Source organism: Mauremys reevesii, linkage group 1, assembly GCF_016161935.1.
Source record: "Mauremys reevesii isolate NIE-2019 linkage group 1, ASM1616193v1, whole genome shotgun sequence".
NCBI lineage: Eukaryota > Metazoa > Chordata > Testudines > Geoemydidae > Mauremys > Mauremys reevesii.
The window spans coordinates 4,223,770-4,248,918 of NC_052623.1; the positions used below are offsets into that span (position 1 = coordinate 4,223,770).

Genomic DNA, 25,149 nt, shown 5'->3' on the forward strand with positions numbered 1-25,149 from the left:
ACAGACTTACTTTCTGTCCCATTATCCCTACAGTGCACTGTGTTTGTCGAGCAAGGGAGCTCCCCAGCAAGAGATGGTACCTGTGAATTCTGGGATGGGAGTGCCTTCCCTGGGAATCCTCTCAGATAGCTGTGTCCCAGACCTCTCTCACCCCAGCATCTTCAGCAACTTCCCATGTTGAGAACCGACCATTTATAATATAGCTCAGTGCAGAGGTTTGTTCAGTCTCTATTGGATAAGCTGCATCTGGATGCAAACAGGCTAGTGACAAGCGTGTCTGTGCTTCTGTTCTATTTATCCAGCTTTAAGAGTAAACAGCAATTAAGGGACCTTCCCAAAGGGAGATGAGAACTCCTGGGATCTCCACGGAGTTAGAGAGAAATTGGCTGTTCTGTGTATTTGTGTATATTTAAAACATTATAGTTGACTAGGAAGAAAAGTAGGGATAAATCTCCATAGGGTCTGATACGCTGTAAATGCCCAGGATGGTTGGGTAGATAGAGAGGGATGACTGAGGGGAGACATTAACACTTTCTGCAGGCACATGGGGCTTTTGCTAAGGGATCAGAAATCAATAATTCTCACCAGTAACTAACATCTTACTTTGCAGCAGCTTTCATTGCGGGAGTTTCAAAACACCTAGCAAAGGACAGTCACTATGAACATATCGCCATAATACAGATAGGTGAATTGAGACACAGGGATACGTGACTTAGGCAAGGTTGAACAGAGAATGACAGACAGACTCCAGGACCCTGCTGTAACCACCGTCTGTCAGTAACTTAGAGCACGACAATAAGGAAATGAACTCACAGTCTGGTAGGGCCTGTTCCTGGGTGTGACGGACTTCCCCAGGGCACAACCTGGAACTGGGGTACCACTGAACCCTCTGGCATACCAATATGGACCCGCTCTCGCAAGCTGAGTCTGTGGGAAGCTGCAGTCCTCTCCAGGTCATACACTTACACAGCCATACACAGACTGGGACACACCCAGCTGCAGTTACATGAAAGCTTTCAGTAGCCACTCTTGAACCAACAACACAGAGGCTTCAGCCACTTTCCCCATAGCTTCCCAGCCCAGGATCCCAGAGCTGTGTTGTCTTGCCCTGGTCAGAAACCTGACTGGAGTTAGATTATTACTCAGTCCATCTGCCCCTCTGTGTGGAGAGGAGTATGCACCAGCCCCTCCTCATGAGCATAATTCCCTTTTCCATTTCAAAGAACACACCATCATAGGTTAAAAAAAGAAAAGAAAATAGATTCATTATATATGGAAAGGTAGATTTTAGGTGATTATGATGAATCGTGTACAGATTAGAGTTGTCGATCAATCACAGTCATCTCATATGATTAAGTGAAAAAAATTAACTATTAATCAAATTTTTAATTGCATTGTTAAATGATAGAATTTATTAAATGTTTCTGAATGTTTTCCTACATTTTCAACAGAGAGTACAGTGTACAGTGCTCTCTTTATATTATTATTTTTTATTTAAAATATTTGCACTGTAAACATGATAAACAAAATAAACAGTATTTTTCAATTCACCTCATGCAAGTATTGTAATGCAGTCTCTCTATCATGCAAGTACAACTTACAAATATATTTTTGTTACATAACTGCAATGAAAACCAGACCAATGTAAAACTTTTGAGCCTCCAAGTCCACTCAGTCCTACTTCTTGTTCAACCAATCACTAAGACAAAGAAGTGTGTTTCCATTTTTTTTTGGGGGGGGGGATAATGTTGCCTGTTTCTTATTTACAATGTCACCTGAAAGTGAGAACAGGCATTCACATGGCACTTTTGTAGCTACCATTGCAACGTATTTAGCCGCCAGAGATGCTAAACATTCATATTCCCCTTCATGCTTCCACCACCATTCCCAAGGCCATGCTTCCATGCTAATGATGCTCATTATAAAAATATAATAATTTAAATCTCTGACTCATCTCCTTGCAGGAGAATTATATGTCTCCTTGTAGCAGGGTGCTGGTGCACAAGCACCTAATTAGCCCCTGCTCAGCCAGCCTCAATCAGGGGAAATAGATTGGGGCTGGGGAGAAGGCTGGTGTCTGGCCTCAGGAACTGGCTGCACCTGTGGGCCTGCTCAGAGAAGAGCTATAAAGGCTGGCTGGCAGCCAGTGCAAAGGGGGGTTTGGCTAGGGAAGGGGTAGTCTCCGGAGAGAAGGGAGAACCCCTGTAAAGAGGAGACCAAAGCCTTGTAAACTTTGTATATAGTGTTGCTGGTGGTGGGTACTAGATGTAAATAAAAACCACGGGTGCTGCAAAAGAGAAGCCTGAAGGTGCTTTATTAAAGGAGCCCAGAGCAGCGGGGAGGCAGGCCAGGAAAGGACCCGGTTACACTCCTGCTTCATAGTTTTGCCTGCATTCTGTCATGTATTTCATGTTATGGCAGTCTCTGATGTTGACCCAGCATGTATTGCTCATTTTAACAACACAAGGAAGAGGGGAAAGGGGAAACATTGCGCCGCTGATAAGTTAATCACAAACAGCTTGTTTATCTCAGGGAATTTCAGTGCTGGGGCTTGTATGAAAGCCTGTTTTAAATCACAGAAAGCTTTTTCCAGTTCAGGCCCCATGCCCCTTCTACTTTCTTTTTCAATAAATGCCACAAGGGTTTAGCTATAATGGTGAAATTCCAAATGTGTTTCTTTAAATAATTAAACTCTCCTAACATTACCCTCAGTCCTCTGGTCTGGGGTAAATTCAGCAATGATTTCACTTTTTGTTGATCTACCTGGTTCTGTGGATATGCTGTGGGGCAGAGAGCCCAGCTGCGGGCCCTAACAAGGGGGGGAGGGATAGCTCAGTGGTTTGAGCATTGGCCTGCTAAACCCAGAGTTGTGAGTTCAATCCTTGAGGGGGCCATTTGGGGATTGGTCCTGCTTTGAGCAGGGGGTTGGACTAGATGATCTCTTGAGGTCCCTTCCAACCCTAATAATCTATGATTCTATGAGGGCTGGCTCACTGCAATAGACTGAGCTAAGCAGCAACAGCTGGGCTGAAGACTGGGCAGGCTATAAAAGCCCTGAACCAAACTCAGTCAGGAGGCTCCAGCACTGTTTCCTCACCACAGGCAGGAGCCTCAAGGGCCAAGAGACCCTGGAACAGGTTGGAAAGGGGATAACTGTTGGGGGATAAAGGGGGCTGCCCAGTGGCACTGTAAAATAAAGCATAAGGGTGAGACACCAGAAGAAGGCGTGAGGACTCTTATTTTCCCAGCATAAGCACAGGGCACAGGGTGAGAAGGCAGAAACCTGTGCGCACCCTGTGACAGAGAGGTCTAGGTTGGATATTAGGAAACAGTGTTTCACTAGAAGGGCAGTGAAACACTGGAATGGGTTCCCTAGGGAGGTGGTGGAATCTCCATCCTTAGAGGTTTTTAAGGTCAGGCTTGACAAAGCCCTGGCTGGGATGATTTAGTTGGGGTTGGTCCTGCTTTGAGCAGGGGGTTGAACTAGATACCTCCTGAGGTCCCTTCCAACCCTGATAGTCCATTATTCTCTACCTGAATTTCTTGTATCCCTAGAGTCACCCACAAGTAATTCACCTTCTGTGGCACTAATTGGGCTCTCTCTCTATTAGCCTTAAAACCCATTTCCTGGATAAGTCTCAACACCATTTTTGTCCTCTCTGTCACCTCCTCCTCAAAGTCTCCCCAAACTAATATGTCATTGACATGTAACCCTGAGGCACTGAGACCAATAGAGGGAGAGTGGAGTCTGGCTACTCTACGGCCTGAGTTAAGGGGTATCTGCCTTTTAGCTCATGCGCTAGAGCTCAGGGTTTAATCCCAAAGGTCCCAGGTTCAATCCCACTCACCAATGACACGGGTCCCTCCACATATATATATATATATATATATATATATGGTGATATTCTCCAAATCTTCTTTTGGTAGGTGGTCCAGCATTCGCACCACATGCTGGTGTGCAATAGCCAAAGCACAATGCCGGTGGTGGGGAATTCTTTTGAATATGTACTAATTCTAGACTTGATTTTGACAAAGAAGGAGGCACTGGGTGAGGATTTGAAAGAGGAAGGAAGTTTGGGAAAAGTGATTATGAAACGATAGAGTTTATGATTCTAGGGAATGGCAGGAACAAAAACAGCAAAGTAAAGAGAATGGATTTCAAGAAGGCAACTTTAGCAAACTCAGGGATTTGGTAGGTAAGATCTCATGGTAACAAAGTCTAAGGGGAAAACAATAGAAGACAGCTGCAAGTTATTCAGAGAGACATTATTAAGGTCACAAGAGCAAACTTTCCCACTGCATAGGAAAGACAGGAAGTATGGCAGGAAGCTACCCTGGCTTACCCAGGAGATCTTGAATGATCTAAAAATCAAAAAAGAGTCCTACAAAAAAAGGAAATAACACATGTGTGTAGGGGCAAAATTAGAAAGGCCAAGGCACAAAACGAGATCAAACTAGCTAGAGACATAAGAGTAATAAGAAAACATTCTACAAATACATTAAAAACAAATGGAAGGTCAAGGACAGGGTAGACCCGTTACTAAATGAAGAGGGAAAAACAATAACAGAAAATGTGGAAATGTCTGAAGTGCTTAATGACTTCTTTGTTTCAGGTTTCACCAAGAAGGTTGCCATTGAGAATGCAAGTGAAAATGGGGTAGGTTCTGATGTTAAAATAGGGAAAGAATAAGTTAAAAGCTACTGGGACAAGTTAGATGTCTTCAATCTCCAGGGCCTAATAAATGTATGCTAGAATACTCAAGGAGCTGACTGAGGAGATATCTGAGCCAATAGCTATTATCTTTGAAAAGTCATGGAAAATGGGGGAGATTCCAGAAGACTGGAAAACAGCACATATAGTGCCTGTCTATAAAAAGGGAAACAAGCAGCAAAGAATCCTGTGGCACCTTATAGACTAACAGACGTTTTGCAGCATGAGCTTTCGTGGGTGAATACCCACTTCTTCGGATGCAAGCAGTCAACAAGGGAAACAAGGGCAACCCAGGCAATTACAGATCAGTCAGCTTAAATTCTGAACCAAGGAAGAGAATGGAGCAAATAATTAAGGAATCAATTTGCAAACTCTAGAAGACAATAAGGGGATAAGTGATAGTCAGCATGGATTTGTCAAGAACAAATCATGTCAAACCAACTTGATAGCTTTTTTTGACAGTGTAACTAGCCTTGTGGTTAGGGGGGAAGTGGTAGATGTGTTATATCTTGACTTTAGTAAGACTTTTGATACAGTCCCGCATGACCTTCTGATTAAGAAATAGGAAAACACAACCTAGATGAAGCTATTATAAAGTGGGTGGATAACTGGCAGGAAAACTGTTCCCAGAGAGTAGTTATCAATGGATCACAGTCAGGCTGGAAGGACATAACGAGTGGGGTACTGCAGGGATCCGGTCTGAGTCCAGTTCTTTTCAATATCTTCATCTATGATTTAGATCATGGCATAGGGCCTACACTTATAAAGTTTGCAGATGATACCAAACTGGAAGGGGTTGCAAGGGCTTTGGTGGATAGGATGAAAATTCAAAATGATCTGGACAAACTGGACAAATGGTCTGAGGTAAATAGGGTGAAATTCAATAAGGACAAATGCAAAGTACTCCACTTAGTAAGGAACAATCAGATGCACACACACAAAATGGGAAATGACTGTCTAGGAAGGAGTACTGCAGAAAAGGATCTAGGGGTCATAGTGGACCACAAGCTAAATATGAGTCAACAGTGTAATACTGTTGCAAAAAATGTAAACATCATTCTGGGATGTATTAGTAGGTGTGTTGTAAGCAAGACATGATAACTAATTCTTCCACTCTACTCTGCACTGATTAGGCCTCAACTGGAGTATTGTGTCCAGTTCTTGGCATCACATTTCAGGAAAGAAACAGACAAATTGGAGAAAGTCCAGAGAAGAGCAACAAGGATGATTTGTGGTCTGGAAAACATGACCTATGAGGGAAGATTGTAAAAATTGGGTTTGTTTAGTATGTAAAAGAAAAGACAGAGAGGGGACACGATAACCATTTACAAGTACCTAAAAGCTTGTTACAAGGAGGAGGGAGAAAAATTGTTCTCCTTAACCTCTGAGGATAGGACAAGAAGCATTGGACTTCAATTGCAGCAAGGGAGTTTTAGGTCGGACATTAGGAAAAGCTTCCTAACTTTCAGGGTGGTTAAGTACTGGAATAAATTGCCCAGGGAGGTTTTGGAATCTCCATCATTGGATATTTTTAAGAGCAGGTTAGACAGACACCTGTCAGGGATGTTCTAAATGGTGCTTGGTCCTTCCATGAGTGCAGGGGACTGGACTTGATGACCTCTCAAGGTCCCTGCCAGTTCTATGGTTCTATCATTCTACTGTTGTCCCTTAAAGATAAATGCACAACTGGCCCACAGCACTGGATGCAATGGGATAGCAAAAAAACAATTTGCAAAATCTATGACAGAGAATCATTTAATGCCCCCCTGTATTCTTGCCATCACTTGAGTCAAATCTGCTACTGTTGGTGCCATGGTGGGGGAAGCTTTATTAATTTTTCTAAAATCCGCTGTGAATCTCCAATCTCCTGAAGTTTTTAGTATGTACCTATTGTTTGCAGAATTCCTCGTTGTTCCAGTGACTCAGTTGTTTTCTCAATTCCTGCTTCTATCTGCACAGGATATTTATACTGTCTCTGTGGTGGCACTTCATCCCCCGCGATTTTAACACATGCTTTGATCTTACCACATTCTGCTTTAATCTTCATCCCTACATTGGGAAACTCTTTACCCACACATCTTCTTGTTTCAGTGTAATCTCCTCCACTGCTTCTGCAGCACATATTCTTGGAATGTACCCTGCTGTCGGGGCATCTTTCGTCCAGTCGGGCACACACCACAGAACTCCATTAGGTAAATCAGAAACCAACCAGTTACTCTTCAAAAAAGGAGTCCCTAATATTAGTGGCTCAGTTGCTTGATTTATCTGAAGCATTTGTTCTTTACAAATTTAGACTATAGGACTAACCTGCTTCCTTGTATGTTTGTGTGTGTTTATATATCTTTTCTTATAGGTTTATAATTTATATTAAAGTAAGTTTGGCTGTAATGCAAGAGACCTACAGGCCGTATCCTGTATGTTAAGCTAAAGCAAAATTGACCTATATCTTGTTACCCAAATAGATAATGTGGCAAATGGCTGGCACTATTATGATGGGTCTTGCGCTTTCTCTTCTTTAGGGGTGGTTCAGGGCACCATTTCTTGCCCCTGAATCAGAATATTAATTGACCCACTAGTGTCTTTGAGGAGGGGAGTGGAGAGGGAGGGACCTGGGCCCGCCCTCTACTCCAGGTCCCAGCCCAGGGGCCCTGAGGATAGTGGTGAACCACTTGGACTGGTGGTTCCTTCCCCTGGGCTACTTCCCTCTCCTGCCCTTCAGCTTGTGGGGGCTTCCTGCCCTCCCTCTGCACAAGCCCGGTGCCCCTTACCTAGGGTCTTGGACTTCTTAGGCCACCACAGCACTCCTCCAAACTTTCCTCTGCTTCTCTTCAAACTGTTCTCTGCTCCAATTCCTTCAAACTTTTCTCTGCTCCAACCAAACCTTCCTGCTCCAACAACCCACACTATCTGACCTGAAGCAGGGGGTTTATATCATGTGACTCACTGCTGGTACTCTAATTGGCTTCAGGTGCTCTAGTTAATCTATAGCAAACCTTCCACCCCTTGCAGGGAATAAGGCCCTGCTAACACTCTCCTGCTGCCCTCTGGCCATGCTGTATCACAATAAGTACCCACACCTATGTCTGTGACCTTTTATCTAGACATACTAGGCTATGGGGTAAGTGTACCCTAACATTTCCGTGGGTGAGGAATGGCATTTGGGCATAAGAGGAAGGATTTCTAACATTTTCCCTACGAAAGAAGTGACCCACCTCAATGGAGTGCTCCATTTCTCATTTTGCTCCATATCCATTTTCACTTACTTACTTCCTCCACTCTCTCTATCTATTCGATCTATGATGACTGCTACGATTAGTGGGCTATATTTGTTCTTCTTAAATTTTAAGATTCAAGGGAACTAGGCTAAGCTCAGTTGCCCTAAGTTTTATTCTTTGTTTATTAGGTTTTGATTTTAAGTTTAAGTTAGTAAAGTAAACCCTAAATTTGCTTTAATAGCTAGTAGCATTAGATTTCTTCTAAGCACTGCATTTCTCCCTCAAGAATTGAGAAACCAGAACCGCAAGGCTGTTCCTGTGTCTCTTACCACCAGGTTATCAAGGAAGGGTGTGAGGATATTAACCACATTTTTGTTGCATATAATATTATGTTATCATATGTATCTTTTGAATAGCAGTAATGCAATTGTATCTTTGTAACTCTGGGTATTTTACCATTTACTTACTCTGTCATTGAGGTTAATAAAAAGTCTTTACAACTAGATCTGTCTCAGTGTGAGCTTCCTGTCATGCCCCCCCTCCACCCCCGCCGAGGGTCCTTTATAAATTCTGTGGAGCCTGATTCAGGACAAGAACTTTTATCTTCTGATCAAACAGATTGGCGAGCCTAAAATCCATACTATTAATACATAAAATAAAATTAAATCAAATAAAATTAATAAACTAAATTCCCATATTATCCAACTGAACATGATCAGTGCACTCAAAATCAGGCTACACAACAAAAATCCCCCACTCTCTCTCGGGGGGGGTAGCTATTTCTACTGAATGAAACATCTTTCCTGTCACTCTTTCCCCAAGAAAGGAGGGTGCTGTAATAATCTCAGATGCATATTGAGTGAAATCACAACTTCTATTTACACCAGACCCACTCTACATTAGGGCATCTTTGGTCCATTATCTCCCTCCGTGACACTTGTCCTAGGCCTCCCATTCAAGTCCCATCCTTATCTAATTATCATGTCATCGGGGGTTCCCTAGAGAGGCTTCTCTGAACACTCATCTTGCAGAACTGTAACTCTTTTCTGCTCCTTAGACATGTCTTCTTCCATCCTTTGCATTTCTTTAATCAATTCGTCACTACGTCTCCCCTTCCATTTGATTATTCAACCTTCTACCTCCTTTGTCCTCTTCCACAGTGTCTCCCTTTCCCATGGTATCCTGATCGATAAGCACTGTCATTTGAATGTGGTGTTGTTTCAACCAAAGGTACATGGATTTCAATCCTTCTACCTGGCTTCCTCCTTCATCATTTCTTGGCACATTATCCACTGACTCAGTGAATCCATAACAGTTAACGCCTCATCCTGTGGTGCTTGATTCACCAAATTAGTGAACATTGCTACTAAATTCCTGTCCAATCCTTTAAACACATCATTCCAAATTATCTTTGATTCAAATGAACTGCCATCAAAGTATCAGCTATGATATATATAGCAATTTCTGCCCTGGGTTTTGTGACCAGTTGTATTTCTCCAGCCAATAACCTCAGTGTTATTCTCCTTAACAGGTAATCCCTGGGTGAACCTCCTGGTTTTGTGCAATCTGCACTGGATAACACCTTCATAGGTCTTTGACCTATCTCTTTCCCTAACACCATAATAAATTGCGGTACCTGCTGGTGTGCTTCTGGATGCCTCTCCAAAGCATTTTTCACTCGATTGACTGCCTGTCTAATCTATTTCCCCATGTTTATCCCCACCTCACACCCCACTGTTCCTCACACCTTCTTGTCAACTGCTGCAAATGGACCATTTTGATTACCACTACAAAAAGTTTTTTTCTCTCCTGCTGGTAATAGCTCACCTTAACTGATCACTCTTGTTAGAGTGTGTATGGTAACACCCATTGTTTCATGTTCTCTGTGTATATATATATATATTGTCCTGTATTTTCCACTGCATGCATCTGATGAAGTGGGTTGTAGCCTGCGAAAGCTTATGCTCAAATAAATGTGTTAGTCTCTAAAGTGCCACAAGTACTCCTGTTCTTTTTTTGGTGAGACATTGCTGATTCAAGGCCAAAGTCCAACAATTGTGATTTTGTTTGATCTTCTAGGAAACCTGCTTTGATCTGTTTATTATCACTTAAAATCTATCCTTCTGTAGTTAATAAACCTGTTTTATATTTTGTCTTAACCAGTGTAACCCTTCTGCCCCTCTGAGTTGGCAGCAACAAGGGCTGGGTTCAGTATCCAGGGGTTCTGTGTCAATAACACAATGCAAAACCGGCTCGAGCCCCCACCCAGTGACCTGGGACAATTACATACCACCCCCCCGGGTGCCTCTAGGAGGCAACACTTCCCCACTTGCAAGCACAGAGTCCGAGTGTAGCAAAATCCTTTTAATAAAGGAGGTAAAAAATGCGGCATCACGTTGGAGAGACACCACAAACAGGACTATACACAAACCATAAGCAAAAAAACCCACCTCCAAGTACATTTGGCAGTGTCCTTTCCCCCTTAGGGTCTTAAGTCCAATCACCCCAAAGTCCAACAACCCAAAAGTCTCTGTCTCTGGTCAGTGCCACCCCAGAGTTCAAAAGTTTATCTGCAGAGTTTTACCCCTCCAGCCTGGGTGGAAATGGGGGGGCGCACACAGGATGTTAAGGGGCACCTTACGTGGGCCAGGGCCGACTGCTCCGCCTCTCCGTGGAGTTCTGCTGCAGCCTTCACCACGACTGGCTCCACTCCACCAGCTGCGCCGCTCCTCCAGCCGACCTGTGAACCACGTCAGCCATCCCCGCAAACCGCTCCACACTGCTCACTGTTCCATGGGCTGCTCCAATGTGCTGCAGACTGCTCCGCTCTGCCAGCCGCTTAGCGATAGATCTTCAGGCTCCCTCACTAGTTAACACAGCACTCAGTGATCTCAGCTCAGTAAGCTTAGCTCTTTTAGTGATTTCAGCTCTTAGTGGTTTCAGCTTGTAGTAGGGGAGCCCCAGTGCTGGTGCACCATTGGCCCAACGTGAATTCAGGTCAGCAGCCTCTAGATGGACTCCTAATGCAATCAAAATTAGCTCTGCCCTTTAACAGTGGAGTGAGGAGGCTGTGCAATTGGTGTTCCAGGCCCTCAAACGGGGCCCATACCATCAGGTACACACACCAGTCCCCAAACTCCCTCAATTTACTGGGTTTTGGAACCCATGTCCCTTGTCTAGCAAGTACTATTTAATGTAGGTTGAGTCATTTCTGTCTTAAAGCAGTCTCATAGTTCCTCATTTACTTAATCAGGGTGACAACATTTTATTCCTCCTGCCCCAATAATAAAGAAATTGGGGATCCCACAGCTGTGAAAATAACCATCCCAGGCTGCTGTGTACTATGCTAAGTGGAGTGGGTTTGGCAATGCAAATGCACATTCCTGAAATTCCTTTCCCCACTCCAAAGCAAATGCTTGAAATTCCTTTTCCCACTCTTCATAATTTACCACCGGATGTCAGGGTAGAGCTCATCCTGACTCTGCTTACATCAGTGTGTGTTTGAGTGAAGTGTTTGGGAATCTTAGTTCTGTTAACCAAGGTGGGTGCATATCTTCCCAACATCAGCATAAGTTAATTATGCATTAAGAAGTTCACAGGCTGTTTATAACAAATTTTAAAGGGAAGTATAGAGACTAAAATTATTACACCTGATAGGGAAAATCAGCCCCCCCCCATAAGCCCAGAATTATAATTGCACCCTAACCCCTGCTTCACAGGCCTAAGGCCTGTAGCTAGCCCAATCGCTATATAAGGGCAAAGGTTTTAACTTCTGCTAAACTTGTTTATCTGTACAAGGGGCATCGGGATGGGGGGGGGCAGAGAGACCAGAGAAAGGGGAACTGAGGAAAGGAACAAAGAGGGCCCATATGTGCCAGCTCAGCCAGAATGTGGCAAGAGCCTTATCCAATGTGAGCGCAAAGGAGGGGTCTTAGAACAGGCAGACCACCAACATAACTGCCAAAGAACAATAACAGGAAAAACCTAATATGGAAAATATTAGGATAGCTTGCTTGTTTTGCACACGTTTATTCCAAATAAGGCAAATTATATTGAGTGATAGTTTGTGGTTTTAGCCTTTATAAGCTTGGTAAAATTTGTAACAGCCAGAGCAGTTAATCCTTGCATGGGGACATGCTGTCTCTCCCTGCATGCATGCTTGTATGAAAATAAAGAAGCCTCAGGCTGTCTGATCTAAAATCAACCATGTGGCTAATTTTCCACAACACACCCAAGTTTAATTTAAAAGTTAGTATGTCCTTTTGATCTTTGAATCAACAGATATAGCAACAGCCAGTGACCATCTGTTTACATGATGTATTGTTGACAATTAGAGGTAATACTAATTGTATGTGTTTATTATATCTTGTTAAAATGTTAAGCATGTAAACATTTCAAAGCTCTAGTCCATTTACCATGACTATGTTAGCTATTTATAAGTAATAGCCCTAATTACTATTGTCATAAACAGATAGTTAAGGGTTAATGCCTCTTTTACCTTTAAAGCATTAAGAAGTTCACCTAGCCTAGCTGACACCTGACCAGAGGAACCAATGGGGGGACAAGATGTTTCAAAAGGAAGGAAGGAAGTTTCCTTTGTTTAGTCAGTTTCACTTTGACCGGAGTATGAAAGCTCCAGAATTCAGCCTCTTATTTAGTAGTGAGTATTAGTGAAGGAAATAAATAGGTTTATGTTTATTTCTTTGTAACCTGTCTTGTGCAATTAGAGGAATAGTCAAATTGGGTATTTGAGTATTTTTTTCGTGTAACTAAGTTTTTGCCCAGGGGAACATCCTCTGTGTTTTGAATCTGTTGTCTGTAGCTGGTATGCTAATCTCTCCCAGAGAGTTTTCTTTTACCTTTCTTTTCTTTAATTAAAAGCCTTTTTTATATACCTGATTGATTTTTCCTTGTTTTAAGATCCAAGGGAATTGGATCTGGATCCACCAGGAGTTTGTGGGAGAAAGGAGGGGGATGGTTAATTTCTCCTTGTTTTAAGATCCAAGGGGTTTGGATCTGTGTTCACAAGGAAATTGGTGAAGTCTCTCAAGGCTACCCAGGGAAGGAAAGTAGTGCTTGTGAGTGGTGGCAGCCAGACCAGATCTAAGCTGGTAATTGAGCTTAGAGCTTCTCATGCAGGTCCCCCACATCTGTACCCTAAAGATCAGAGTGGGGAAGGACTTGACAACTATGTATAAACTTTTCTAATATTTCTTTAATGATTAAATTTGGGTCAATTAGCCTGCCTGTTGCATAACCCTTTCTAACCCTACGTCACACTAATTAACTCAGATTTGATTATATGAACCTTCTGTATCCTTATGTCTTTGGGCTTTTCCTTTACCCTTCACTCATGCTCCTCGTGGTAATGGGCAGGAACCTCCACAGAAGAGGGAAAAGAGAGAGAGGAGGTGTTGGTCCCAGAATGGAAGATACAGGGAGTCCCTGTTCTAGTGTTTTTTGTCCCATCTCTCTCTCTCTCTCTCTCTCCCCTCATTCTATGTATTTAGATCCATCTCTCTATTTCCTTTGTAACTTACCCCCCAGACATACATGCCTTCCTCTCTCTGCCATTTCTAATGTGCATCAAAACTAAGGTGTCAGTTACAGATACTCAAGGGAAGCTATTCCATAGAGTTCAGTGGCAATTGCAGGAGTAGCATTGTGAACCACTGCCTCTGAGAGCTGATCTGGCTGGGAAAGAAGCAATGTGCATTAGTCTAGTTATTAATCCAGATAACAAAAATTCCCTAGCCATTACCATCAAGGAGCCTGCAGCTGCATACTACAGCCAGCTTGGGTCTAACTTGTCTGGAGGGATTGCTGGGCAGGTGGCAGCTTCATAGACCGGGCTGGAGGCTGTTCGAAACATGTGGGTGCTCGTACACTAGCAGATGCTCCTTTGTTCCCTTCTGTGGCCTTTGTGGGGATGCCGTGGCAGCAGGCTTGCTACAAAGCTGCAGATCTATAGAACAATGGGAACCCCATCTTGAGTGATATGGGAGGGGGCTGAAGAAGACTGAGGAACTCCATGCTCCATGCTCATGTTTTCAATGCTCCCAGTCTCCAGTAGATTGAGTGCTTTGAATTATCTTCTTCGTAATCTGCTGTGTTCTGTTTGCTACCTTTTTGACCACCTAAATACACCTTTTCGTGGTTCAGAAACTTACTTCTGGATTATAATATAACCCAGTCCATCTGATTTCTAACTGGGGGTGGAGTGAGAAGCTGGGCCACCTTCCTTCGCATTGAGGAAGGAGGCAAACTTCATATAAATGGTTTGTACCCCAGAAGGTGCTGAGGCAAGTCCATTAAGCCAAGTATTCCCAGAGCTGATCTCAATCTCTGTATATGCAGCTGGGGCTGGCCCTGCCAGTATGGGCTTTGCTACCTGGCTCAGCAAGATGGGGCTTAAGGGGGGGGCAAGGCTGGTAGAATAGGTGACTCAGTGGTATCTCAGCACCTCAGTTGGCAGCTCAGGGGTCCCGACCCATCACCTCTGTATTGCACTATCACCAGCTAGAAAAGCACAATGGTTAACAACGCTGCACAGGTACAAAGAGAGGTTTCTCTAGCCACCCAGAGCAGGCACACTTAAGGACTTCTGAGATCACTAAGCTGTTAAAAGGCGCCCAGAACTTTTTAAGAACACCGGTGGATAACACTACAATGCTTCCCATACTTTAGAGTTGTATGGTTAAAAATCGAGAGAGAGACTTGGGCACACTGCCCCCACCTTAGTCAGTGACTAACACTCCTGCAGTAAATGAAAGGGGGAGGTGTTACAGTTTCTGCCCCAGAACAAAACCCTGACACCTTGTTTGCGTTTTGTCAAATTTGAAGTGAAAGTGTTAAAACGAGCAACATGTGCTGGGTCATCATCAGAGATTGCCATAACATGAAATATAAGGCACAATGCAGGCAAAACCATGGAGCAGGAGACATACAATTCTCCCCCAAGGAGCTGAGTCACAAAATTTAATAACACTTTTTTTTAACGAGCATCATCAGCATAGAAGGATGTCCTCATGAATGGTGGCCGAACAATGAAGGGGGATATAAATGTTTAACATACTTGGTATTGTAATTAAGAAGCAGGAAGCATTCTTTCCAAAAAGGTAAATAAACTTGTTTGTCTTAGTGATTTGCTGAAGAAGAAGTAGGACTGAGTGGACATATAGGCTCTAAAGTTTTACATTGTTTCCTTTTTGAATGAAGTTATGTAACAAAAATACATTTATTAGTTATACTTTCATGATAGAGAGATTGCATGAACTGAAAAATACTGGATTTTTGTTTATCATTTTACAGGGCAAATATTTTAATAAAAAAGTAATAATAAAAAGTGAGCACTGTACACTTTATATTCTGTGTTGCAAATGTAGGAAAACATTCAGAAATATGTAATAAATTCTATTTTAAAAATGCAATTAAAAATCTGATTAATCACAGTTAATTTCTTTTACTTATTCACATGAGTTAACTGTGATTGATCGACAACTCTAATCTGTACAATATTCATTATAATCACCTAATATCTATCTTTCCTTACTTAATTAATCTATTCTCTCTTTTTTTTAACCTATGACAGTGTGTTCTTTGAAATGGAAAAGGGAATTATGCTCATGAGCAGTCACTGGTGCATATGCCTCTCCACATGGAGGGAGAGATGGACTGAGTAATAAACTTACTCTGGTCAGGCTTCTGACCAGGTCAAGAATATACAGCTCGGGATCATAGACTGGGAGCTTGAGGGAACTGGCAGGAGCCTCTCTATTGTTGGTTCATGAGTGGCTAGTTAAAGCTTTCATGTAACTGCAGCTGGGTGTGTCCCTGCATGTGTATGGCTGTGTAAGTGTATGACCTGGAGAGGACTGCAGCTTCCCATAGACTCAGCTTGCGAGAGCGGGTCCATATTGGTATGCCAGAGGGCTCAGTGGTACCCCAGTTCCAGATTGTGCCCTGGGGAAGTCCATCACATCAGCCCAAGGAACAGGTCCTACTAGACTGTGAGTCCATTTCCTTCTTGTCATGCTCTAAGGTACTGACAGACGGTGGTTACAGCAGAGAAGTCAGAACTCCTAGAGTCTGTCATTCTCTGTATGACCTTGCCTAAATACTCAGTTCACCAATCTGTATAATGGGGATATGTTCAAAGTGATTTTCCTTTGCTAGGTGTTTTGAAGATCCTTCAATGAAAGGTGCTGCAAAGTAAGATGATAGTTACTGATGAGAAATACTGATCTCTGATCCCTTAGCAAAAGCCCCGTGTACTTGGAGAAAGTGCTAATGTCTCCCCTTGGTCATCTCTTTCCAGAACTGTCTGACTACTATCAACCCAGCCATCCTGGGCATTTACAAGGTATCAGATCCTGTGGAGACCTACTCATTATCCAAAGTGTTCTTCCTAATTAACTATAATTTTTAAATATACACAAATGCACAGAGCAGCCAAGAGTTCTCATCTCCCTTTGGGAAAGTCCCTTAATTACTGTTTACTCCTAAAGCTGCATAAATAGAACAGGAGACCAGACACTTTTGTCTCCAGCCTGTTTGCATCCAGATGCTCGCTTATCCATTTGAGGCTGAGCGAACCCCCCTGGGATTATACAGAACTTGAATATAAACTGTGCACACCCCTGTGTCATCTCTCAGCGTGGGAAGTTGCTGCAGATCCTGGGGTGAGAGAAATTTGGGACACGGATACCTGAGGGGGATTCCCAGGGAAGACGTTTCCATCTCAGGATTCACAAGTACCCTTGTCTTGCGGAGGAGCTCACCTGCTCGACAAACCCAGTGCAACATGGGTGTGATGGGATAGACAGTAAGTCTGGGATCTGTTCCACTCTGTCCAGCCATTAAACATCTCAGGGTCCTTGCCACAGGGGATGAGTTTGCTCCAGTATAACTGTCTAAAGTGTCCCTCTTTTCTGTGCGTCCCCACCCACCCTAGCTGATGCCTCAAGCCCGAAGGTGGTTGCATTTCAGTGGCACAGTGGTTGCTTCAGGATGAAAGGTTTTAGGAGATGTACAATACAGGGCCACACTGAGTTCAAGCTCCCCTTGAAGTAAGAACTGAGTAAAGACCTTAGCAGCCAGCTAAGAACTGTCACCTCCTCCTCTTGCAATTCAGGGCTCTGGCTATTAACTCCGAGGGGAGTGGGGAAAGAGGCTGTCACCTGGATTTTATTTGCTAGAAAGCAGTGATATGCTAGGGCGCCTCACTGCAATGATAAGAATTTTAAAAAATATAAGATTTTTTTCATCATGGGCAAGACATCTTGTCTCCTAGCTTCATTTGAGAAGTTGGCTGAACTGTTATGCCTGAAACTTTCAAAAAACAATTCAGCCCAAAGCAGACACCCAGCATGAGAATTTTAAAGTTTGATAAAGTTATTATAAGCTTCTGAAAATGAAGTCTTCTAATTGACAATGTCAGACAGCCTTAACTAAAGGTGGTGCCACCAGCACCACCTATAATGGCCAGTCTATTTGTGAATCCCATTCAGCTAAGCTTTTTGCTTTAATGACAATGGCAAGGAGTTCCAAAGACCAAATATGGTTTATGTCAACAATTTTCTTTTATCAGTATTAAATGTAATTGAAGGTTCCCCTGTTCATGTGTTGTGAGACACACTAAATATAAATGTCTGCCTCCTTTTCACATTATAGAACTGTTGAGTCAGATGCTGGGAAGGGACAGTTCAACCCCTGCAAGATGCAGGATTTATTGTACCTAAATCATCCAGATGGATTACTATCCAGCCTCCTTTGGAAAACCTCCAGTGAAGGACCGAGGGATCTGTTCCATTATCCTCCTGTTCTTACAGTTAGGAAGTTTATCCTGATATTTCATCTAAATCTGTTCTGCTGAAGTTTCAACCAATTGCCTCTTGTCCTGCGTTATGTGGCAGTAGAGAACAAATTTTCTCCACTTGTTTTATGGCAACCCTTCAAATATTTGAAGACTGATCTCATGTCCCCACTCAGTGTCCTTGTTTCCAAATTGTACTTACCTAGTTCCTTCTGCCTTTGCTTGTATGACTTGTATTTCATCCCATGGATCATTTTGTCTCTAGTTTCTGGATCCTTTCCAGGTTCTCTTGTGAGTTGCATGCTCTGATGCTGTTGATGCAACCTAAAAATCCACACCCCTTAGAGATGTAGTGATATCAACTAAACCCTGGTGTAGACAGAATGAGGTTGAGAGAATTCTTCCATCAACCTACCTACCCCTTCTTGGGGAGGTGGATAATCTACACTGTCGGGAGAACCCCTGCCGTTGGTGAAAGTAGTGTCTACACTACTCTGCTGTAGTGTTTTAAGTGCAAACAATCCCTCAAGCAGATCTTCCAGAAAAACATCCAGTCTTGATCTGCAGAGATGAGGAGATGGAGAATCCACCACTTCCCTTCGCATTTTGTTCCATGGTTAATCACTCTCAGTGCTAAACATTCAGCCCTTATTTCCAGCTGGAATTTGTCTGGCTCCAGCTTCCAGCCACTGGGTCTTGCTCGTCCTTTTTCCACTAGATTACAGAGCCCAATACTACCCATAGATTTCTCCCCATGAAACTTTCCCCTTCTTCATTTTTTGATAAATGAAATAGATGAAGCTTTTTATATCTCTTACCACCTGACAGCTTCATCAGTCTCAAATAATTGTATGGCTCCTTTCCAAAACGTGCAGCCCAGAACTGAGTGCAGTTGGTTACACCAGTGTCACTCTCCTGTTTATGCATCCAAGGACCACATCAGCCCTTTTGGCCACAGCATCGCACTGGGAGCTCACAATGAGTTGTTTGTCCACAGTAACTCGTAAGTCCTTTTAAGGGTCCTTGCGTTCCATAATGCAGTGATCTAGTCTGTGGATCGGGCCATTATTCCCTGTTCCTAGATGATAACTTTCCATCTGAGTATATTTAAACATTTTATTTGGCTGGGCCCAGACCACCAAATGCTCCAGATCAATCTGTATGCCTAACCCGGCCTCCTCATTGTAACCACTCTGACAGTCTTTGGGTCGGTCGCACATTTTATCTGCATTAATTTTCTATTAGCTTCCAGATCATTTATGAAAAAGTTGGTTAGCATCCAGCCTAGAACTGATCCCTGCAGAACCCCACTAGAAACAGCCCCATTCGCTAACAATGGCCCTTTGACAACTGCTTTCTGAGATTCGTCACTTAGCCAGTTTTTAGTCTATTTTTATGTGGGTTTTGCATCTCCACAGTTCTCTTGATTAGTCAAACCTGTACTCTCATTCAAGGATGAAATTGGGTTTATTTGATAAGATCTGTTTTGCATAAACCATGTTGTTTACTGGCATTAATTATATTCCTAGACTTTTTTAAAACTGATCCCATACCAGCTCTTTCCACTGTTTCCCAATCTTGTCAAATATTTTATTATGAACTTTCCATTTATTTTTAAATACTTTACATTTAACAGAGACCAGCCCTTTATTTGCCTCCTTTTTGAGTGGAAGGAGTCTCTACTTTTGCCTGATTACATATTTCTGTTTCTGAATGAGACGTGTGATTGATCAGTCACTTCGTAACTTTGGTGTTCGTAACTCTCAGGTTCTACTGTAGATGCTGCTTAACATCTTCCTTGACTGCTGATGGACTGGAAAGTATTTCAGCACCTCATCTCCCTCTTGGAATTGGCCCAAAACTTTTCTAGGATTTATTTTGTTGTTAATATACTTACTAACTTTCTTTTTCTGATCCTTAAGCCCGTGAAGCATAGATTTTTCCCAGATGCCTTCACAGATGTCTTCTAAATTTTTCCTCCCAATCATTTTGCTGATAATTTGCCTTAGCTTTGAGGAATTAGCCCCTTTGAAGCACTAAGTATCTATAGATACTACTGGTTGGAAAATGTTCTCTGTTTCTGCATCAGAATGTAATCAATTCCATTCTGTTATTTTGTTATACTCTGTCATATGTCTCCTTCATTGTCTCTTCTCTAAACTAAATAGGCCGAGATTCTTCAGTCTGTCTGTATATGTCAGCCTCCTGCATTCAAAAAGCCTGTCTCAGAAGTCCACTTTCCATCTGCTATATCCTTTATACACACTGGGTGACCAAAGTAGTGCATATCCAGAGCAGTCCAATTCCTTAGGCAACCAAACATTGCCTTTGTTTTGACCACTGTTGTGAATGAGCATGCATTTCCTCTAGCCTGGATTTCATTGTACTAAGGAATAGTAAGGGATAACCAGCATTCACACTCGTGTTTCCTGCTGATGTCTATTAAGCTTTTCCACACCATGATGTGTAGGAATGATTGATGCAAAAAGCACCATAAAATGTGGAATTGGCATTAGTAGTGTCAGTTGTTCATGATTTGTATATATGAATAATGAAAATGTCATTTTGAGTGTGTGAAGAGTGACAAATCTGCTTTGTTCATGAGAACAGCTTCCAGTAGTGCATCCAGTGTCTCATATTAACATTTTCTCTCCATCCAGGCATTTATAATGCGAACATCACCCCAGACTCCATGCAAACAGAGGAAGTCAAGGGAATGTACAGTACCTGCAAGACACACAGTTCTGCCTCAGAGTTGGACACCTTCTCCCCTACTCCATGTCAGATTCCAACACAACCTACTTCACCAACCCCTCCACCTTCATCCTGCTGGGCATTCCTGGCCTGGAGGCGGCCCATGTCTGGATCTCCATCCCCTTCTGCACCATGTACGCCATAGCCATATTGGGGAACGTCACCATCCTTTTCATTGTGAAGATGGAGCCAAGCCTCCATGAGCCCATGTACTATTTCCTCTGCATGTTGGCCGTCACCGACCTGGTCTTGTCCACATCCATCCTGCTCAAAATGCTGGCAATCTTCTGGTTCAATTCCAGGGAGATTGATTTCAGTGCCTGCCTCACCCAGATGTACTTTATTCACTGCTTTACAGCAGTGGAGTCTGGGATATTTGTGGCCATGGCTTTTGATCGCTATGTGGCCATCTGTGATCCTCTGAGACATTCCACCATCTTGACAAACACCGTAGTGGCCAAGATCGGCCTCACTGTGTTGTTGCGTGGTGGTATTCTCATGCTGCCTCATCCCTTCCTGGCAAGTCAGTGGCCATATTGCAGAACCAACATCATCGACCACTCGTACTGCGAGTACATGGCTGTGGTGAAACTGGGCTGCTCTGACTTCCGCATCAGTAGTTACTATGGCCTCTTTGTGGTATTTTTTGTGGCTAGTCTGGATTTGTTTTTTATAGCTGGATCCTATATTCAGATCCTCAGGGCCATATTTAGCCTCCCCACAAAGGACGCCCGGCTCAAGACTTTTCGGACATGCAGCTCTCACCTCTGTGTCATTTCAGCCTTTTACATCCCATGTCTCTTCTCCTTCCTCACGCACCGGTTTGGCCACAATGTGCCCCTGTATTTCCATGTTCTCATGGCCAATGTGTATCTCCTGCTGCCCCCCATGTTAAACCCCATCATCTACGGGGTGAGGACTAAACAGATCTGGGACAGGCTGCTCCGGCTCTTTACTCATAAAGGGGCCTAAAGTTTTCTCATGGTGCTCTGGCTTTCAGATCGAGCTCCATGCAAAGCTCGCCGGTGACTTTGTGCTGAGCCCTCTTCCCTGAATCACTTATTGGATAGTCTGAGAGACATTGGACCCTTTCTTTACCTTACTTTGAAGTGCCAGTGTAACAGACTGGAGAATCAGTCTGTGTGAAACTCACTGGGTTGCCATCTTTGAAATTGCTTATAATTGGACCCCCAAACCCCAACCTCTTGACCCACCTATTCTGCCAAGGCTCCACCCCACTCTGCCTCTTCCACCCAATGCCCTGCTCCTGTTGCTTGCTACTCTCTTCCCCTCTCTCATAACTATCTTGTTAATTTCCCCTCCATTTTCCCCTACCCCCAGCTGCAAGGGAACCATTTCACATTTTGATAGGGATTGCAACCATAAGTGTGATTCCAGGGACTATCGAGGCTCATGAAAATTCTAGTTTTTTCAGCTGATAACTTAGGAATGAGCTGAAGGGGCACTGTATCTAATTCATATATAAAAGAAAAAAATATTACACCCACTCAGCTCTAATACTAATATGTTCTGACATCTTGTGACGAGTCACTTTAGGGGTCCTGGTTAGGTTAAAATTTAAATGTATATTCAAACCTTGTTACTAAGTCTGTGGAGAGAGAGATGGTGTCAGGACTCCTGGGTTTTTTCTCAGTTCTGGCAGGCGAGTGGGGTCTACTATGTTACAGCAGGGAGCAGATACATCTGGGGTTTACATGAGAACCTCAGAATGGCCACACTTGTTAGACCAATGGTCCATCTAGCCCAATATCCTATCTTCTGACACTGGACGATGCCATGTGCTTCAGAGGGAATGAACAGAACAGGGCAATCATGAAGTGATTCATGCACTTACAGCTTCTAGCAAAGAGAAGAGACACCATCCCTGCCCATTCTGGCTAATAGCTATTGATGGACTTATCCTTCATGAATTTATTTAGTTCCTATTGGGACCCTGTTGTTATTTTGGACTTCACAAAATCTCCCAGGTTGACTGTGAAGAAATACTTCTGTCTGTTTCTTTTAAATCTGCTGCCTATTAAATTAATTGAGTGACCCCTAGTTCTTGTGTTATGTGAAGGAGTAAATAACACTTCCATATTCAATTTTTCCCCACCATACATGATTCTATAGACACCTCACACATCCCCCATTAGACATCTCTTTTCCAAGCTGAAAACTCCCAGTCTTTTTAATCTTTCCTCATATGGACGGTGTTCCATGCTCATAATCATTTATTTTTCCTCTCACTGTACCATTTCCAAATCCATAGTATGTTTTTTGTGATTGTGTGTCTGACTACAGCTGCATGCAGTATTCAATATGTGGCATAATTTATATACTGCCAATGTGATATTTTCAATCTTATTATCTATTCCATTCCTAATGATTCCCAACAGTCTGTTCTCTTTTTTGACTGGCACTGCACATTGAATTGATGTTTTCAAGGACTATTCACAATAACTCCTGAGGCCCAGCTCCCTGCTCCTCCTCTTCTACCAAGGCAGAAGGATAAGTCCCTGCATTAGCTGGAAAGGCGGGATGCTGGGCAGAGGCTGGGGTGGCTTCGGTAGCTCACAGGGAGGGAGCTAAACAGCACACCTGCCATTAGCCGAGGCTGTGCCCCATATCATCCTTCAAATCTGTGACCTACAGCCCCCAACTAAAACCTCTCCAGCACATCATCAAAGATCTATAACCTCTCCTGAAGGACGATCCCTCACTCACAGACCTTGGGAGACAGGCCAGTCCTCGCTTACAGACATCCACCCAACCTGAAGCAAATACGCACCAGCAACTACACACCACACAACCAAAACACTAACCCATGAACCAATCCCTGCAACAAACCCCAGTGCCAACTGTGTCCACACGTCTATTCAAGGGACAACATCATAGATCCTAACCACATCAGCCACACCTTCAGAGGCTCGTTCACCTGCACATCTACCAATGTGATATATGCCATCATGTGCCAGCAATGCCCCTCTGCCATGTACATTGGACAAACCTGACAGTCTCTATGTAAAACAATAAATGGACACAAATCTGACATCAAGAATCATAACATTCAAAAACCAGTAGGAGAACACTTCAATCTCCCTGGACACTTAATAACAGAATTAAAAGTGGCAATTCTTCAACAACAAAAAAACGTCAAAAACAGACGCCAACATGAAACTGCAGAACTGGAATTAATTTGCTAACTGGACACCATCAAATTACATCTGAATAAAGACTGGGAGTGGATGGGTCTTTACAAAAAATAATTTCCCCACATTAATTTCCCTCTACTGTTACTCACACCTTCTTGTCAACTGTTTGAAATGGGCCACCCTCACTACCACTACAAAAGTGATTTTACCTCCTTTGTATTCTACTGTTAATTGAATTGTCTCTTTAGACTGACCCCCCACTTGGTAAGGCAACTCCCATCTTTTCATGTACTGTGTATATACACCTGCTACTCTATTTTCCATGCCATGCATTTGATGAAGTGGGGTTTAGCCCACAAAAACTTGTGCCCAAGTAAATTTGTTAGTCTCTAAGGTGTCACAATGACTCCTCGTTGTTTTTGCTTCAAATCTGTGGCAGAGCTGGGACTCTTTGCTCCCAGCTCACTGGTCTCTGCTGATGCTAGTTAAATGGCTTGGGCCAAATCCTTAGTTGGTGTAAGTGGCTGCAGCCCTACTGAAGTCAGGAGAGATCCCCTCACTAGTGAAAGCAATGGAGAGAGAGCACTGGCCTCTGTGCTGCTGCATGAATTGTATGAGCCAGGTCTGAGAACGACTAAGCCTTTCCAGCTGCATTAGTTTTCCTATACCTCCTGGGAGGAGTGAACAATAGTTTGTGAAGAACTTGTCAGTGGTATCCATGTATCACTGTGCTTTAGTGGGACACCACTGTGATTGCCAACTTCTGAACAAAGTGCTGAGAAATTGGGCAGACTCACCCCAGGCTGGTGATAATTCTATCATTAGATTATACCAAGCCAGTAACAAATGTAAACTTTCAGAGTGGTAGCTGTGTTAGTCTGTGTCAGCAAAAACAATGAGGAGTCCTTGTGGCACCTTAGAGACTAACAAAATTTTTTGGGCATGAACTTTCGTGGGCTAGAATCCACTTCATCAGATCCCTGGAGTGGAAAATAGAGGAGCAGGTAGAAATACATGAACGGATGGGAGTTGTCTTACGAAGCATGAGGTCAGTCTAACAAGACAATTCAATTAACAGGAGGATACCAAGGGAGGAGAAATAACTTTTGTAGTGGTAATGAGAGTGGCCCATTTCAGACAGTTGACAAGAAGGTGTGAGTAACAGTAATGAGAAATTAGTAATGGAGAAATTAGGTTTAGGTTTTGTAATGATCCAGCCACTCCCAGTCTTTATTCAGGTCTAATGTGCTGGTGTCCAGTTTGCAAATTAATTCCAGTTCTGCAGTTTCACGTTGGAATCTGTTTTTGAAGTTATTTGTTGAAGAATTTCTGCTCACTGCACTGGTTAACTGGAAATAAAAATTGCAGTCTCCTGAGCCATTACTGCCCATAGATCACCACCCGGACACCATGATGAGGGTCAGGGAAAACCAGTTTCATTCCTTCTGATCTCCAGAGCTCAGCCACATAGGCAGGTTAATATACAATTCAGATTTTACC

At 43.1% G+C, this 25,149-nt stretch overlaps 1 protein-coding gene across 1 annotated transcript; it reads left to right on the top strand.

Annotated features, from left to right (window-relative positions):
* Nucleotides 1-20,518: 20,518 nt before the first annotated feature.
* LOC120384602 (olfactory receptor 52R1-like) lies at nucleotides 20,519-21,466 on the top strand. The gene has a single exon (XM_039503563.1). It carries the CDS (start codon nucleotides 20,519-20,521, stop codon nucleotides 21,464-21,466), a length of 948 nt encoding a protein of 315 aa, XP_039359497.1.
* Nucleotides 21,467-25,149: the final 3,683 nt, after the last annotated feature.

Coding starts and splice junctions, on each gene's coding strand:
- LOC120384602 (XM_039503563.1), top strand. CDS start 20,519: ATGTCAGATTCCAACACAACCTACTTCACCAACCCCTCCACCTTCATC.